Source organism: Trichosurus vulpecula, chromosome 1 (genome assembly GCF_011100635.1).
Source record: "Trichosurus vulpecula isolate mTriVul1 chromosome 1, mTriVul1.pri, whole genome shotgun sequence".
In the NCBI taxonomy this organism is placed as follows: domain Eukaryota; kingdom Metazoa; phylum Chordata; class Mammalia; order Diprotodontia; family Phalangeridae; genus Trichosurus; species Trichosurus vulpecula.
The window spans coordinates 406,613,595-406,629,631 of NC_050573.1; the positions used below are offsets into that span (position 1 = coordinate 406,613,595).

Consider the following 16,037-nt stretch of genomic DNA (forward strand, 5'->3'; position numbering starts at 1 on the left):
TAGTGAGGAAAGGAGACTCCTGAGAGAGAAACAAAGAACTAGTGATAAAGGAGTAAGAAGGTGAGACAAGAAATGAGGTGAACCATTGCCCATGTGGGGAGATAGACATTACATTTAAAAATCTCAAAAAAGGAAAAGTTAATCCTTTCATATTGCCAAGTATAGTATTTCTTAAAGTTGGTGCTATAGTAGAAAAAACGCATTGAATTGTCTTCTCCCTTTGCCAGGCATGTATACATTACTCAGCCTTGCCTCCCTGTAGGTACCAAGATTTGAGAATACCATCTGATGCCCAGTACAGGGGCTGGTAAAAACATAAGTTTGTTCACCTGTGAACCCTTGCTACTAGGAAAATACTTGTTACTTGAAAAAGAATGGAATGGCCTCCCATGAAGATGGATAGAGGGATTCTGAGGCAGCCTTGATCTTTAATACTCCCCTCAAAAATAGCAACAGTAATGCCAAAAAGAAGCACAAATACCAGAAACCTAAAAAAATGACTTTAGGAGGAAAAAAACTACTCAAAGAAATGAACAAATAAGAGTTCTGACACAATGAGAACACACGGATTAGAAAGAGAAACAAAAAGACAACAAAAAAACCAGAAGAAGAATGTAACACAGAAATGAGGCCAGAATTTCCTCAAATATAATAAAATGGATGATAAATACTCCTTCCCTAAGAATTCTCTATGCCAATGAAATTGTAGCTTCTATCGAAACACACTAAAAGAATTAGAGGAAGAAATCAAACTAGCAAAAATATCATCAAATTAAGATACCATGAGGACAAGGTGATGAGGAAACCCAACATTTAAAAAATCCATTAAAAATAGCGTGATGAAAACAGAATTATTTCAACGGGGCATAGAGTCAGAGGAAGTAGAAAGACATATCCCCAGAGTTACCCAGCTGGAAAAAGTTTTGGATTGACGCTATTAGGAATGAACTCAGAATTTTTCTACAATCCCTATACCTTTGCACAGGCTGGATGCCTTCCTGGCACCAAATCATGAAAGCATTCCTTTCTCATCTCCAATTTTTAGACTTTTTAGCTTCCTTTAGGGCTTAGATCAGTTATCACTTTACTTCACAAAGCCATGCTCTCATGTGTAGTAGTTCTATCATTCTCAAATTACTTGATCATTTGTGTAGATGTTAACTCTCCAAAAGACTGTAGGCTCTCTGAGGAAGGGATATAGTATGTGATTCGTGAATATCTGTGGAATTAAATTTAGAAATTATTGGGATTTCCACGGATTGTGAAGAATCAACATATAAACTATAAATTATGTTTATCTGTGCATTTGTTATTACCTCTCTCTATTTGGGTCCTCTGAGTTTGTGAAGTAACCTAGAACCAGCCTCGATTCCAAGGAAGCAACTAGGTGGTGCAGTGGGTAGAGCACTGGGCCTGGAGTCAGGGAGACCTGAGTTAAAATCTAGCCTCAGGCTGTGTGACCCTGGGCAAGTCACCTAACCTCTTTTTGTCTCAGTTTCCTCAGCTATAAAATAGGAAAGCACCTACCTCCCAGGGTTGTTGTGAGGATCAATGAGATAATATTTGTAAAAGGTGCTTAGCGTAGTGCCTGTTTCACATTATTCTTATTCCCTTCCCCTTCCTTAAGGAGGCAACATGGTATAGTGAAAAGAATACTGACTCTGGAGTCAGAGAACCTGGGTTCACGTCTTAACGATGCTTACTACCTGTATTAGTTCAGACCAATCACTTAACCTTCCTCAACATTAATTTCTTTCTCTGCAAAACGAGGGGGTTCAGTTATATAGGCTGTGAAGTTTCTTCTAGCTCTAGTCTTGTGAGCCTACCAGTTTATCAAAACACTTTATTGAGCTTACACAGTACCAGCTAAACTGTATCGGCATTGGGCCAGCCACTCACAAATAACTTAAGTTTCTCTAGTATCTGAATACTGGACATTATTTACATGGCCACATTATACTTACTCTCTTTGGATCCCCATGATGCTTAGAAGGATCACTCTTCTCCTGATCCTTCCCCAAATATTGCCTAATCACATAGCCCTGTCTCTTGGATGTCTTACCTCAGTTGTTGTTAGAGACAGCCAGGTGGTACATTAGATAGAGCATTGGACTTAGTGTGAGTTAGAAAGGCCTGTGATCAAATCCTGCCTCAGAAACTTACCAGCTGTATGACCCTGGGTAAGTCATTTAAACTCAGGCTCAGCTCATCTGTAAAATGGAGGTGACGATGGCATCTCCTTCATAGCATTGCAGTTTACTTGGCCATTGGGAAGAAAGGGACTTGAGAAACTTTTTTTCTTTAAAGCACTAGATCCTTGCTATCCTGCCAGCAAGAATTAATGCTATTTTGTCCAGTTATTATCAAGATTTAGGCGAGAGGTTCTTGCCTTGACTTGATAGGCCTACGTTTAATTTTAAAGCCTAATAATGTTTTAGCATCTTGCTGCTCATATATTTCCTATTTGTTTCTTTCATGTTTCTATCTCCAGAAAAAAAGGATATCCGGAGATATCTTAAAAGCATCCTGTTCCTCTACTTTCAGATTCGAAGGCGGCACATAGCAGTTTATGGGCAATATGGTGGCCAGCCATGTGTTGGGGATGCTTTTGAAACACAAGCATGTGTGCCTACAAGGGGGTGCCCAGCAGAAGATGGCTGTGGAGAGCTTTTCAGGTGTTCCTCAGGTAACTTGTTTGCCATGGTCTTTGAATGTGGATGGTATATTTGAGGGATCCCTAGTATTGGAATGGGATATGCCATTTCTTTTTGAAGGCCAAACACTAATAGAATTTTGATTGACTTGTTGCATATATCCTCCTTTCTGAGAGCCCTGAAATCCAAAGTGATATACCTTGTAAGAAGTGATGGCACATGATAAAATTATAGAGGAACCTCTGGATATGGAGGAACCTATGATTCTAATGTTAGTGAGGCAAACAGAGAGAAAGCAGTGGTGCTGACTGAGACCTTTTGAGGTGCCACCTGTAGGTTCCACCACTGCACCAGAGCAATTTCATCAGTGCCATGCTTACCTAGGAGCAGTGAGGTTTTAGAACACTCTCATCTTCCTAACATTGGCTCATAGCACCATAGATTTAGAGCTGGTTGGGACCTTAGAGATCATTTTATCATCGAAACACAAAATAACAGATTTGGAAGGCTAATCAGAGGCCACATAGTTCAATCAATAACTGGAAAATAATTCCTTCTACCAGAGAGGGTCTTAATCTTTTTGTGCTGTGGATCTGTTTTGCAGTCTAGTGAAACCTATGGACCCCTTCACAGAATCATGTTCTCTTGCCTACATTCATATTAGAAGGAAATGCTAAATTTGGTTAGTGGTTAGCAAAAATAAAGATATATCTATCTATCTATACACACACACACATCTATCTCTCTATTCTTATTTTTATATTATACATATATATGTGTATATGTATATATAATTTTTTTCTCATTTAAGTTCACAAAACCCCTGAAATCTATCCATAGACCTTTTGGGAGACCCAAAGACCTCATGTTGAGAATCTCTGCTCCATAACACAAATGAGAAATAGGATGGTATAGTGGCTAATATTCTGGGCCTAGAATCAAGAATACTGGGATTCTCATTATTATGTCTGTACCTTAGCTATATGACTATTGACAAGTCATTTAGCCTCTCTGAGCCTCAATTTCCTCATCTATAAAAGGGAGTTGGATTAGACGATGTCTAAGTTCTCTTCCAGGTCTAAATCTATGGTCCTGTGGTTATCACAACTGATAGGTGATCTTCTAGCCTATTCTTGGAGACTTCCAAAGCGGGGAAACTCACTATCTTCTGAGGAAGCACGTTCTACTACTTTTGGACAATTTTGCACGTTAGGGATGATCCTGTATGTTCCTTACACCAAACTCGAAATGGTCTTCTGGCAGCTTTGTTGTTCACTTGTTTCAGTGGCGTCTGATTCTTTGTGGCCCCATTTTTTTTTGCTTGTTGTTTTGGCAAAGATATTAGAGTGGTTTGCCATTTCCTTCTACAGGTCATTTTACAGATGAGGAAACTGAGGCAAACAGGATCAAGTGACTCGTGAAGGGTCACATAGCTATTAAATATCTGAGACCAGATTTGAACTCAGGAAGATGAGTCTTTTTGGTCCCAAGTCCAGTGCTCTCTCCACCATGCCACCTAGCTGCCACCCATTTATTGGCTCCTAGTTATGACCTCTGTGACCAAGCAAGATGAATCTAAACTCTTTTTTTTCCCAGGTGAAAGCCCTTTGGATACGTGAAGACAGCTGATTTAGAGGTAGAAGGATCATAGGTTGATAAGAAGCCTTGTAATCAAACCTCCTCATTTTACAGAGAGGAAGATAAGGCCTAGGAAGAAGGCTAAGGGATTTGCCCAAAGTCACAGAGGCAGTAAATGTCAGAATTGGTATTCAAACCCAGGTCCTCTGACTCCAAAACCAGCCTTTTTTCCACTATTCCATGCCTCTAGGAAAACAAACATTAAGAACCTGGAATTCTGAACTCAGGTCTTACCTCTGTTGTATCATGTAGCCCAGGGCTAATGAAATTCCTGTGTCATTAGCTTGTCTTCTGTAAAACAGGGATAAGAAAGGCTGTCAGCCTTCACAGTGACACTGGAGAGCCTTGAGTCATATTCACGTCATACTGCCGTTGAAGTGCATGTGTAAGGAAATTTGACATAATTCAGAAAATGGGGCAATTGATTTTTCCTCTTCTGTTTCCTTTGTTCCTTGCATTTAGGTCAGTGTCTTAGCAAATCACTGGTTTGTAATAGAGACCGAGATTGTGAAGATGGCAGTGATGAAGATCTATGTGAGCTCCCTGAAGGCAAACCTTTGTGTGATGTTGATAGACCTCCTCCTCATGTAGAATGTACTGGAGCAGGGTAAGATGCAGGGCTCCATCTGGCATCCATCAATTAGCACCAGTGGCACCATTGTCGTATTAATTTCATGAGTCTAAGCAAATACTCTTCTCTTTTCTAGTCTTTTCCACTTGTTCATAGAAATTTGGTTACTGTTTAGAGGTAACCTTTAGAGGTTTTTTCCTTTGTCCTTGTTGATTTGTATATATGTTGGGAAGAACATAACCAAGAGAAGGTTAGGAGAACATGAACATCCACTGATGAAAATGGGGCAACAGACTGGAGAATCAAAGAAGACAAAACAGACAGACAGACACATGTACATACACAGAAAGAGAGAGGGAGAGAGAAAGCACAAGAGCTGCAAGTGAGGAAACCAAAGTATTGTGCCACACTGGTTGGAAAATGTTTCTTTGAGGTATCTTCAGTCAAGATATTTTTTTCCCCTAGGGATTTTAATTTTCAAAGAAAAATAGGAAAAAAGCTGCACTGAGCAACTTCAAGTTCATTTAATTTATCTCTTTTGTTTTACAAATGGGGAAGCGGTGGTCCAGAAAGTGAGGTGTTTTGCCCAAAGTTAACCTTCTAATGTAACTTCAAGTTTTCCTATTCCATGGAAATTCTGAAGACCATTTATAGCTTCCCATACTTATAATAAGCTGTGAAAGCTTTGAAATGATCCACATAAAAGGATAGTTATCAATGATTCTTACAATGAGTTTTTTTGGTCTCATTTTAGGAGTCAAATTGCCTAAATGTAATTAGTTTCAGTTGGTTTTAGGGAATGGTCCCTCCTCAAGAGCCACCTTAGCTCTGGTACAACAGAGAGTGGCTTATTGGTTGGTCTTTTAACTGAGCTAATTTTAGCTATAGATATAGCTGTAGACATAAACCGTTGCCGTAGATACCAGTGTGATGCAGCTGGTGTAGCAAATATGCCCTTAATCTGTTTTATTTTCCATACATTAGCTTTAGTGACTACACAAAGCATAGAGATGTGGAAAATACTTCAGAGATGGTTTGCCTTAGTGGTCTGTCCTCTCTCTCTGAGCTCCATTGAACAGATGCTTCACTGTAATGAGTTTTAGAGTTTAAAGACTTCTCTAACTTGTGCTTTTCCAGCAATTGCCATTTTGGTTTAAAAGAGTCTCCTCTCTCATTACAGGTTTAATGTACTAACTGGCCAGGTTAAGGACACAGTTATCAACACAAAAAGTTTTGGTGGTCAGTGTAGAAAGGTGTTCAGTGGTGATCAGAAAGAATACTACCGGCTGAGTGCAAATGTCCTCTCCTACACATTTCAGGTATTTGATTATTAACTATAGAGCTTCTGTTTCCCTTCTTGTGTTTTAGGAACACGTTGCATTTTTGGCCACCTTGGATCTCTCATGCATGAGTTCTCTATGTTGACATTCATTATGGTTGTTTGAGGGGCTGCGTGGTACAGTGGGCAGCTATATGACACAATGGATAAAATGCCAGGCTTAGTTAGAGTCAGGAAGACTCATCTTCCTGAGTTCAAGTCTAGCTTCAGAAACATACTGGATGTATGACCCTGGGCAAGTCACTTAACCCTATTTGCCTCAGTTTCCTCATCTGTAAAATGATGCAGAGAAGGAAATGGCAAACCACTCCAGTATCTCTGCCAAGAAAACCCCAAAAGGGTCATGAAGAGTCAGACACGACTGAAAAATGACTGAACAAAATGGTACAATGGAAAGACTACTGGTTTGGAGTGAGAAGACTTTGATTCAAATCTGCCTCTGATGTTTACTACCTGTATGACCTCGGTCAGGTGATTTAACCTCTTTGAACCTCAGTTTCCCTGTCTCTAAAGTGATGGGATTGGGCTAGAGAATCACCGGGCTTCCTTTTAGCTTTAGATGGAAAATCTCATAATCTTTCCCTATTTGAGAAGCCAAGTGGCAAAGTGGGTAGAGCTCTGGGCCTGGAATGGGGAAGACTGGAGTTCCAACCTGGCTTCAGAGCTGCCTCAGTTTCCTTATCTGTAAAATGGGGACAATAATATCATGTGTCCCATGGAGTTATTGTGAGAAGATCAAGTGAGATAACATTTGTAAAGTGCTTTGCAAATTTTGAAGTGCTATTTAAATGCTAACTAACTAAAAACAAGCATATTTAGACCCAGTGATAGAAATTCATTAAAACGAAGTTAAAAGGGCAGCTAGGTGGCACAGCAGATAGAGTACTGGAACTGGAGTCAGGAAAACTCATCTTCCTAAGTTCAGATCTGGCCTCAGACTAGCTGTGTGATGCTGGGCAAGTCATTTAACCCTGCTTGCCTCAGTTTCCTCATCTGTAAAGTGAACTGGAGAAGGAAATGGCAAACCATTCCAGTATGTCTGCCCAGAAAATCCCTAGTGGGGTCACAAAGAGTCAGACACAACTAAAATGACTGAATAACATTAATAACAAAGTTAGAAGTGAAGTGCTATCAAACCTGGAAGCCCAAGAGGAGACGAGGGGAAAGCACTGTGCCTAGGAGTGTGCTGCCTCCTTGTGCCTGCATGGTTTCAGATCATGTATAGGCATGTACAGGGATAGCTCCGGAGACACGTGGCTGTCCTTGATTGTTCTCATGTGTATGATTCTCTCTCAGAAGAATCCAGTTATTCATTCATTAGTGAATATCTGTTGGACACCTAACATGTTCAGGGTCTACCTTTCTAAACTTACCATGCATTGTTCACCTCTCCGCCTTCTTCATTCCAGCCAAAGAGGGCTGCCTGATATTTCCCATACACAACATTCCATCTCCCATCTCTGCTTTTGAACAGTCTGTCACTCATACCCGGAATGCACTCTCTCCTCAATTCCATCTTTTAAAGTCTCTAGGTTCCTTCAGGGTTTAACTCAAGAACTACCTGTTATGTGGGGTCTTTCCTGAATCCCCTACCTTCTGTTGTCCTTGCAAGGAAATTACCTTGTCTTTGCTTCGTATACATTCTGTGTATACTTGTAGGTGGACTTACTCTTTGTATTGGTACATGTTGTCTGGCAGTTGGCAGCACGGTATCTTGAGTCCTGGGCCTGGAGTCAGGAAGATCCGAGTTTCTGTCTTACCTCAGACACTTACTGTGTGACCCTGGGCAAGATATTTAACCTCTGTGTGCCTCAGTTTCCTCATATTTAAAAGTGGGATAATAATAGAACCTACCTCCCAAGGTTGTTGTGAAGACCACAACAGGAAATTCTCTTTGTTAGTTTTCCTTCCCTTGCAACTTTTCTGTTCCACTTTCTTCACCTGTAAAACAGAGAATAAAACCCCCCAAGGCTATTACGAGGACCAAATGAGATAAATATTTGTAAAGCACTTTTAGCACAGTGTCTGGCACACAGTAGCCAGATTAATAATAATAAAAGCTTGTTCTCCACCTCCCCCACCCCCTTAGGATTTAAGCTCTTTGAGGTGTGTTTGGTTTGTTTGTTTTCTTATTCCAGCACCAAGCACAATGACTGACACATAATAAATAATTGCTGATTGACTGATGCTCTGAAGGATGGAACATGAACAGAAATGGTCATCAATCTCAAGATGTTTGTAATCTAGCATAGGGGATAATATGTACCCACATAAAACTCTTAAATGTGGGAGATGATGGGTGCCATTAAGAGATGTCTGAATAAAATGGACATGGAGTTTATGTGTCCAATATGTTGCCAAGTCTTGTAGATTCTACTTTGCAGCATCTTTCATTTATGTCCCCTGCTGTCCTTTGATACTGCTGTCACTGTGGTGCAGGCCGTCAGCACCTTGGGCTTGGACTATTACAGTAGTCTGCCTGCCTCAAGTCTCTCCCCACTCCAGCCTATCTTCCATTCAGCTGTCAAACTGATCTTCCTCAAGTGCAGGTCTGACCACGTCACCCCTTTCCCCCTACTCAAGTCAATAAACTCCGTTGGTTCCCTGTAACCTCCGAGATCAGATGTAATCTGGCTCCCTCCTACCTTTCTAGTTTTCTTATGCCTTTCTTCATTCCATGTACTCTGCTATCCAGGGACACAACCTCCTTGGTATTCCTCAGAAAAGGCACACTTTCTCCTGACTGTGCCTTTTCACTAGCTCTTCTCCCAACCCTTCCCCATGTCTAGACTGCTTTCCCTCCTCATCTTTACCTCCTACCTTCCCTGACTTCCTTCAAATCTCACCTAAAGTTCTACTTTCTGCAAAAAATCTTTCCCAGGTCTTCTTAGTGCTAGTGCCATCCCTTTGAGATGACTCCCAATTTATCCTGTATCTTATGTGTACATAGATATTTTAATGTTGTTTTCCCAATTCGAATGCAAGCTTCTTAAGAGCAATGATCACATTTTTGCCTTTCTTGACATCCCCAGAACTTAGCATAGTTCTTAGCATAGTTCTTAGCACATAGTAGGTGCTTAATAAATGCTTATTGACTTGGTTTCAGAGGGAGCTTGCAATTCTGATATTCTGTGATTCTGTAATCAACTTTGTTTAGCTCTTCCTCTCATGATAGGAAATTATATATATTGTTGTTTGATCTCTGAAAATGTTGGAGTCTCAGCAGACATCATTATGAGAAGGAAAGGCCACAGGAGACATTCTCTACAGGATAGGTTTAGAATCAGAGTTTTTTCCTACCTTCTCCTAGGAGTGTGCCTTGGTAGCACCTTCATAAAGCACTTCGAGAGTGACCCATGCTATTTTGTAAATTCAGAAAAGTTGCAAGAAGAGGAAAAATAACAAAGAGAATTTCCAACTCTGTTGGAAAGTACTAATCTGAAGAGCAGGAATAATTGTGTTAACAGCATGCAGCCTGGCTTCTGTTTCCCACAGTAAGGCATGGTTTTTGGATTGGCATTGAAAATGACTTTCAAGTCACTGAATTTGAAGAGGTTCGACAGAAGTGAGGGGAAATTCAGCTTGTGGTAGAATGGGGAAAGGGGCTAATTTGAGGGTCCTAGCTTGGGGGGAAAGTGAGGTGGATAGTTGGAAGAAACTTTGCCATCCATTCTTAATCATGTCCCTGAACCAGGGAAAGATGAGGAAAGTGTAACTCAGTTTACACTGGTCCTGAGAAAAACCTGTAAGGATAGCTGTTGGTGAGTTAATTGTTAAGTTTTTCCTTATATTGTTTTTTACCAAATTAATTTTTTTTATTTTTAAATTTTTGTCAAATTTATAATTTTTTTTGAGAAAACAGACTCAGAGTGGATCCCCTAGACAAGAGTACCCCCAGGTTCAAGGTACACTATGACTCCAAATTCACTTAAAACCATAGTAAGATGATGAGCCAGTAACATGAGTACCAGATTCCAACCTGCTTGTCTAGATGTAGTAGAAGGTGAAGATATGTCTAGACAATCAAAAAGCATCTACTGAGCATCCAGGCAGGGTACGGTAGTGAGGTAAATATCTCTATAGTAAGTAGTTGGTACTTTTTTTTTTATCTGGACCTATAATTCAATATATGTGCAATATCCTCCTACTTCAACTCACAGAGTGAATCCTTCAGTCAAGACTACCCCAGAGTCAAGGTGTCTTATGAGTTTATAGCCACTCATAAACACAGCAGGACAATAAATCAGTAATATGAGTACCATACCTTGGACTTCCAGTCTGGATATAGTAGGCTGCAATGGTAAGTCTAGATAATTGCTGATTATCCATCCAGGCATGTTGTAGTAGAACTCAGGGGTGGATAGTTCTCTTCTAGGTAGTTGCTACTATTTTTTCCCCTAAAATCTGGACCTGTAATGCCATTGGAGTATAGAACTCCTACCAGTGAGGAAAGTCCCTCTGCCAACGGGGATCAACCATTCTTCTGCAGCTAGGAAGGCGGGGACTTGTGACATTCCAAGGCATCTCATTCCATTTTGGCATAGCTTTCGCTGGGAACAAACTTTTCTTGACATAAAACTTTATAAGCTCTTACAACTCCTATTAATTTCTTTTAGTTTGCTCCCCTCCCCTTCCAATTTGCTGGATTAGAGCAAATCTAACCACTTGTTATATGACAGTTTTTAAAATACTCGAAATGAACTATGTTATTCCCCTCATTTTTTTTCCCACGCTAAATAGCCCCTTTCCTCCAAATGATCATCATTTAGCATGGACTCAAAACCCATATTCTGCTTGCTTTCCTTGAGACATTTTTTTTGGTTTATCAGTGTCTTTCTTAAAATGAAATTTGATTAGCTTTTTTTGGTTGCCGTATCTAACTTTTGACTCAAGTTGAGTTTTTGATTCACTAAGATCCTTTGCAGACTAACTGCTACCTAGCCATACCTCTCTCATCATGTACTGATGAAGCTTACATTTTGAACTCAAGAAGCAGACTTTGCCCCCTGACTACTTAAAAGATTGTAAGTAAAGTTTGTGTATACTTTCGTATAAGTTTAGTAGCCAAAAAAGCAATATGGTGTGGGATTGGCACAAGGGAAATGTGTCTTGTCTTTGTATTCCTCAGAGAGTGAGGACCTCTAGGCAGGGAAGTTTGTTAGTTGATATTTCTCTCTGAATAGGCGGAAAGGAACTAGGGAAATGACCTGATGTGGTTAGATTACTAGGGATGACAGCCTCTGACCTTACTTGGGCTACTACTGATATTTCTCAGATAGGTGCCCTATCTCCCTAACTCTGCTTAGGCAGCTTGTGCCTCTGCCTGGAATTCCTATTGCTTCCCTTTCCCTCCTTTGATATCTACCCATGTATCCTTCAGTTTAAATGTTGACTCCCCTAGTTTTCTCTGATTTTGTTTTCTCTCTGTTCTCTGAACTCATTTGACAACGCTTTTATTATACTTTCATGTTATATCTAGTATCCTAGTTACAGTGTAGAGAGGCAATATGGTGTAGACCACTCTAACCTCTAAGCCAGGAAGACCTGGGTTCAAGGCCTGTCTCAGCCACACTTTGGCTTCACCTTTTAGTGATCTAGGCAGAAAACTCTCTAAGACTATAAGTTGTAGAGAAGATGCCATTCAGCATTGGTAGAAGGAGTTATTTTAGTCCAGGAGTTTCCTATATCAATGAAATTATAGGACAAATTCTTATTTCTATGTTATCCACTTTTGCACATGTCCTGTCCCTCTGACTAGCCTATACTTTTCCTTATTTTTTGTGTGTGGAGGCGATTGGGGTTAAGTGACTTGCCCAGGGTCACATAGCTAGTAAGTTGTCTGAGGCCAAATTTGAACTCAGGTCCTCCTGATTCCAGTGCCAGTGTTCTATCCATTGCACTACCTAGCTGCCCCAGCCTATACTTTTTAGAAGTGCAAAGATGGTCTCATCCTTTATATTTCTCACAATATCTTACACAAAGTAGATACTCAGTGCACATATATTGAATGAATGAATATGCCTTTGTTATTAATTCAGTCAGTCTGTCCTTGATTATCTACATATGGGTTACATGCAATTTTAAATGTGGGATGACTCTTTTTTTCCACTACCTAGCACGTACTTCATAGTGATTTCTCCTCTTCTCTGCTCGGGTAACATACACCATTAGGAAAATTAAACTAGTATAAGCATTTGCTTAAGAAAGTAAAATGTAATTCAAGGCTTCAATTTGTTACAAAATAGTTTAATACATTCCCATTCTAAATAGGATATTTTTTTTGCTCCTTTGCTCCTCCACTCATTGACTCAGATCCTTAACAAGCTAAATGTATTACTCACTTGCCCAAGACATTTTTATTATGCTCAGTATTATGTAAAGATTGTCATTAAGAGAAAGCATTTTGCCAAGAACTGTATACTTGCTACATTTTTGAAATGATTTTATTGATATCATGTTCTTTGCTTACTACCTTTCTTCTTATATTCTAATGGCACAGCCTCATTTATTTAATGTTGCAAAGTGAAGATCTTGGTTTTGCATTTTGTACACAGGGAAAAGGAGCCTCAAGAGTAAGGAAATGAGCAAAAGTCTTTCCAGGGATAAAAATGGTAACAGCTGTTGTTTGTAACTTCTGAGGCCAGATTTAGCCATGAATAAAAGTGTCTGTTTTCCTTCCAGGTGAAAGTAGACAACGATTTCAGTTATGAATTTTATAATAGTAGCTGGTCTTATATAAAACACGAGGAGACTCGTTTCACATCAAATAGTGGACATCGGTATGAATCAAGTAAAAATGAGGACCAAAATGAAAAGGTTAGTAGAAATTGGTAGAATATATAGAAGCCAATGGGGTGAGAACAATTTCCTTTAACAAAAGTCAACTGGTGTCACTAGCGAGTGGTACTTTCCCATTAACTGAAATATGATGTTTCTGATGGATCATTAACTTATTTTTTAGCAAAAATTGACTTAATAAAAGGGAAAGTTCTCATTTTTGTCAAAAATGAATGTATCCTACTATGAAGGAGATAAAATAGTCTATTCTTTGAACATACTTATTATTAAATTGCACTGATGAGGAATTTATTTATAATTTGATTCTCTCACTAAAGATTCTGTACTTGTTCAATCTCTTGGGTTTTTTTACAGAAAATTTGTGCATTTGAAAAAGTTTCCAACTAGAGAAAACTCCTTAGCTTTATAGTTGAAGCTACTAAGATTCTCCTAGCCCTTATAAAGTAAAGAAATTCATGGTCACTTGCTGCACCTTTTTAAGGCACTTCCACAAGAAAATTGTAATTAGTTTCTAACTGGTGTATGCATCAACATAACCAGGGGATGTTAATTGTGTTGGACAAAATAAACTTTGAGGCTAACGAGGTTTTTGAAAAGTCTAGGATATGGACTTTTCCTCAGAAATCTGAAGCGCTTCTGAAACACTTGATAATTGAGTGTTCTTGAGTCTCTTAGGCATCTATCCTGGGAAAAATAAATGAGATGAGTTGAGCTGTTAACTATGTGCTTTTTTGCTTAGACATTTTTGGGGAGTGATTATTGTTCATAATGTGAATATTTTATAGCACATTTGCAGATAGTCACTTCCCTAATAATGCGAGCCAAAAGAGAGCATTTGCTACCTGAGTATGTGATGGTAGGGTGAATGAATGAACTAGCAAAATGGTTTATTTTTTTGTGGACTATTAAAAATTTTAGGAGAGGCAGCTGGTGACTCAGGAGATAGAGCACTGGGCCTGAAGTCAGGAAGACCTGAGTTCAAATCCAACCTGAGACACTTTCTAGCTGTGTGACCTTGGGCAAGTCACTTAATCTCTGATTGCTTGACAAAATGATCCACTGGATCCACTGGAGAAGGAAATGGCAAACCACTCCTCAAATAAGCTCATGAAGAGTCAGATACAACTGAACAAAAAACTTCAACCTTTGGTGGACCACTATTGGTTACAAAGGGGATTCTGTATAGGGTACATTTACCTTGGACGTGAATTAGTTACTGAAGTACCAAAAGGACCTTTTTATTTCACCCCTAGAATATTCTGTTCCCCAAGGGACAGCATCAGAGTAAATATCTTTCGGATCGTTTTAAAACTTAATGAGTTTAGTCCATATACATTAACTGAGTGTCTCTGTGCTTCCCTTCCAAGTTTGAGAAGGAATACAATTTACCTTCCAAGGTCATGGAAATCGTTTAAGGAAAAAGACATTGTCTCTATTCCACTCAGGGATTGTTTGTGGAGGATAGAATTCCAGAAGACTCCTTAGTCGCAGAATCCAAAAGGGTCAATTGTGGAAGACCATAGGGAATCAGGAACAGGGTTGATAGAGGATGGAGAGAGGGGTGAGGTGCATGTCGGGGATGGACCACTCTAATTTATTTTTGTTCTTCCTTTAGAGTTATCAACTGATGGTTATCAAGAACAGTGTTGAAGTAGCTCAGTTCATTAATAACCAACCAGAATTTTTAAATCTCGCTGAACTCTTTTGGAAAGATCTCTTACACCTCCCTTCTCTATATGACTATAGTTCATACCTAAGGATAATTGAATTGTATGGGACTCATTATCTGCAGTCTGGGTCCCTAGGAGGAGAGTACAAAGTTCTCTTTTATATGGACACAGACAAAATGAAGCAAGCTGGTACGATTATTATAATTGTGCTGTTATTCTGTATTTAGTTGCATATTATTTCCCCTCCTGTGCTCTGTGAACTGGACCAAACTGACATCTCTGTTTATCACAGACAATACTCTATTTCCCATTTCTGTGCCTTTGTATGAGCTATCTCACATGCCTGGAATGCTGTCTTTTCTGATGAACCAATATCCCGTGAAGTAACGTTATATGAGAGGAGAATAAGTAGTGCTCAAGGTCTTCTCTTCATAAACTTAAAAATTTTAGAGTCATCAATTAATGTCTATCTCTTATAGGACAAAGTTGTATTCACCCCAAATCATAAACACATGTGTTTTCTTTGGGAAAATCTGGATTATTAGGACAAGGACTTGTGTAGCACCATGTCCAAATTCTTCTTTCCAAATATCCAGGAGAAAGTTATACTACTTGACTAGTATAAAATTGCCCTACCAAGAGAAATTGGGGGATAAACCACATTTTATACTACTCTCCCACATTAACCCTATTCTATCTAGTCTGGTTTATTCTCTTTCTCCTATTCTCCTTTCTCCTCGCCTTCTTTCCCACCTCTGCTCTTTTGCTCACAATTTTTCCTGCCAGGGATGCCCTCACTTCTCCTTTTTATCAAGATAATCCTACCAATTTTTATAAGTCAAGATTATTCCCATTTTCTTCGTAAAGCCTTCTCTGGCTACCTTAGTTAGAAACAAATTCTTCATCCTCAGAGTTTCTATGAACTGTGCTATTTGTATTCCTCATCTGACATTTATTTAGCACCTGATATAATTGGTTGTATTTGTCTTCTCTCCCCATCTAATCTGGAACCTCTTGCACAGCAGGAATATTTTCTTATATTTCTATACAACTTCCAGAGTGCGTGATAGTAGGTGCTCAATAAATATTTATTGATTAATTTCTATCTTCCTTACCTAACGAGATTGACTCTGCAGTTCTAGGACTCACTTTGCTTTACCCAATCCTTTCTCCTTCATGACTGGTACTTCATCCCAGATTCTTATACATCCAAGAATGTTGTTTTGTCCTCTTCTTGCTATGATACCTTCACTTGTTGATACTAGTTTGCTTTTTGATTTCTGGGTTCAACTCCTATGATTAGGAAGCAACAGTAAACTCATGGGAAGTGTGTGAAACCTGGTCAGATTTTCACTGGACGCTATCAC

At 39.3% G+C, this 16,037-nt stretch overlaps 1 protein-coding gene across 1 annotated transcript in view; it reads left to right on the forward strand.

Annotated features, from left to right (window-relative positions):
* The window catches only part of C7 (complement C7), a 69,755-nt gene that overhangs the window by 8,980 nt on the left and 44,738 nt on the right, over nucleotides 1-16,037 (forward strand). The window contains exons 4-8 of the mRNA XM_036736015.1: nucleotides 2,545-2,686; nucleotides 4,755-4,899; nucleotides 6,044-6,182; nucleotides 12,884-13,018; nucleotides 14,616-14,859. Of these exons, the coding sequence (XP_036591910.1) occupies nucleotides 2,545-2,686; nucleotides 4,755-4,899; nucleotides 6,044-6,182; nucleotides 12,884-13,018; nucleotides 14,616-14,859 (805 nt within the window). The remainder of the gene's footprint in view (nucleotides 1-2,544; nucleotides 2,687-4,754; nucleotides 4,900-6,043; nucleotides 6,183-12,883; nucleotides 13,019-14,615; nucleotides 14,860-16,037) is intronic.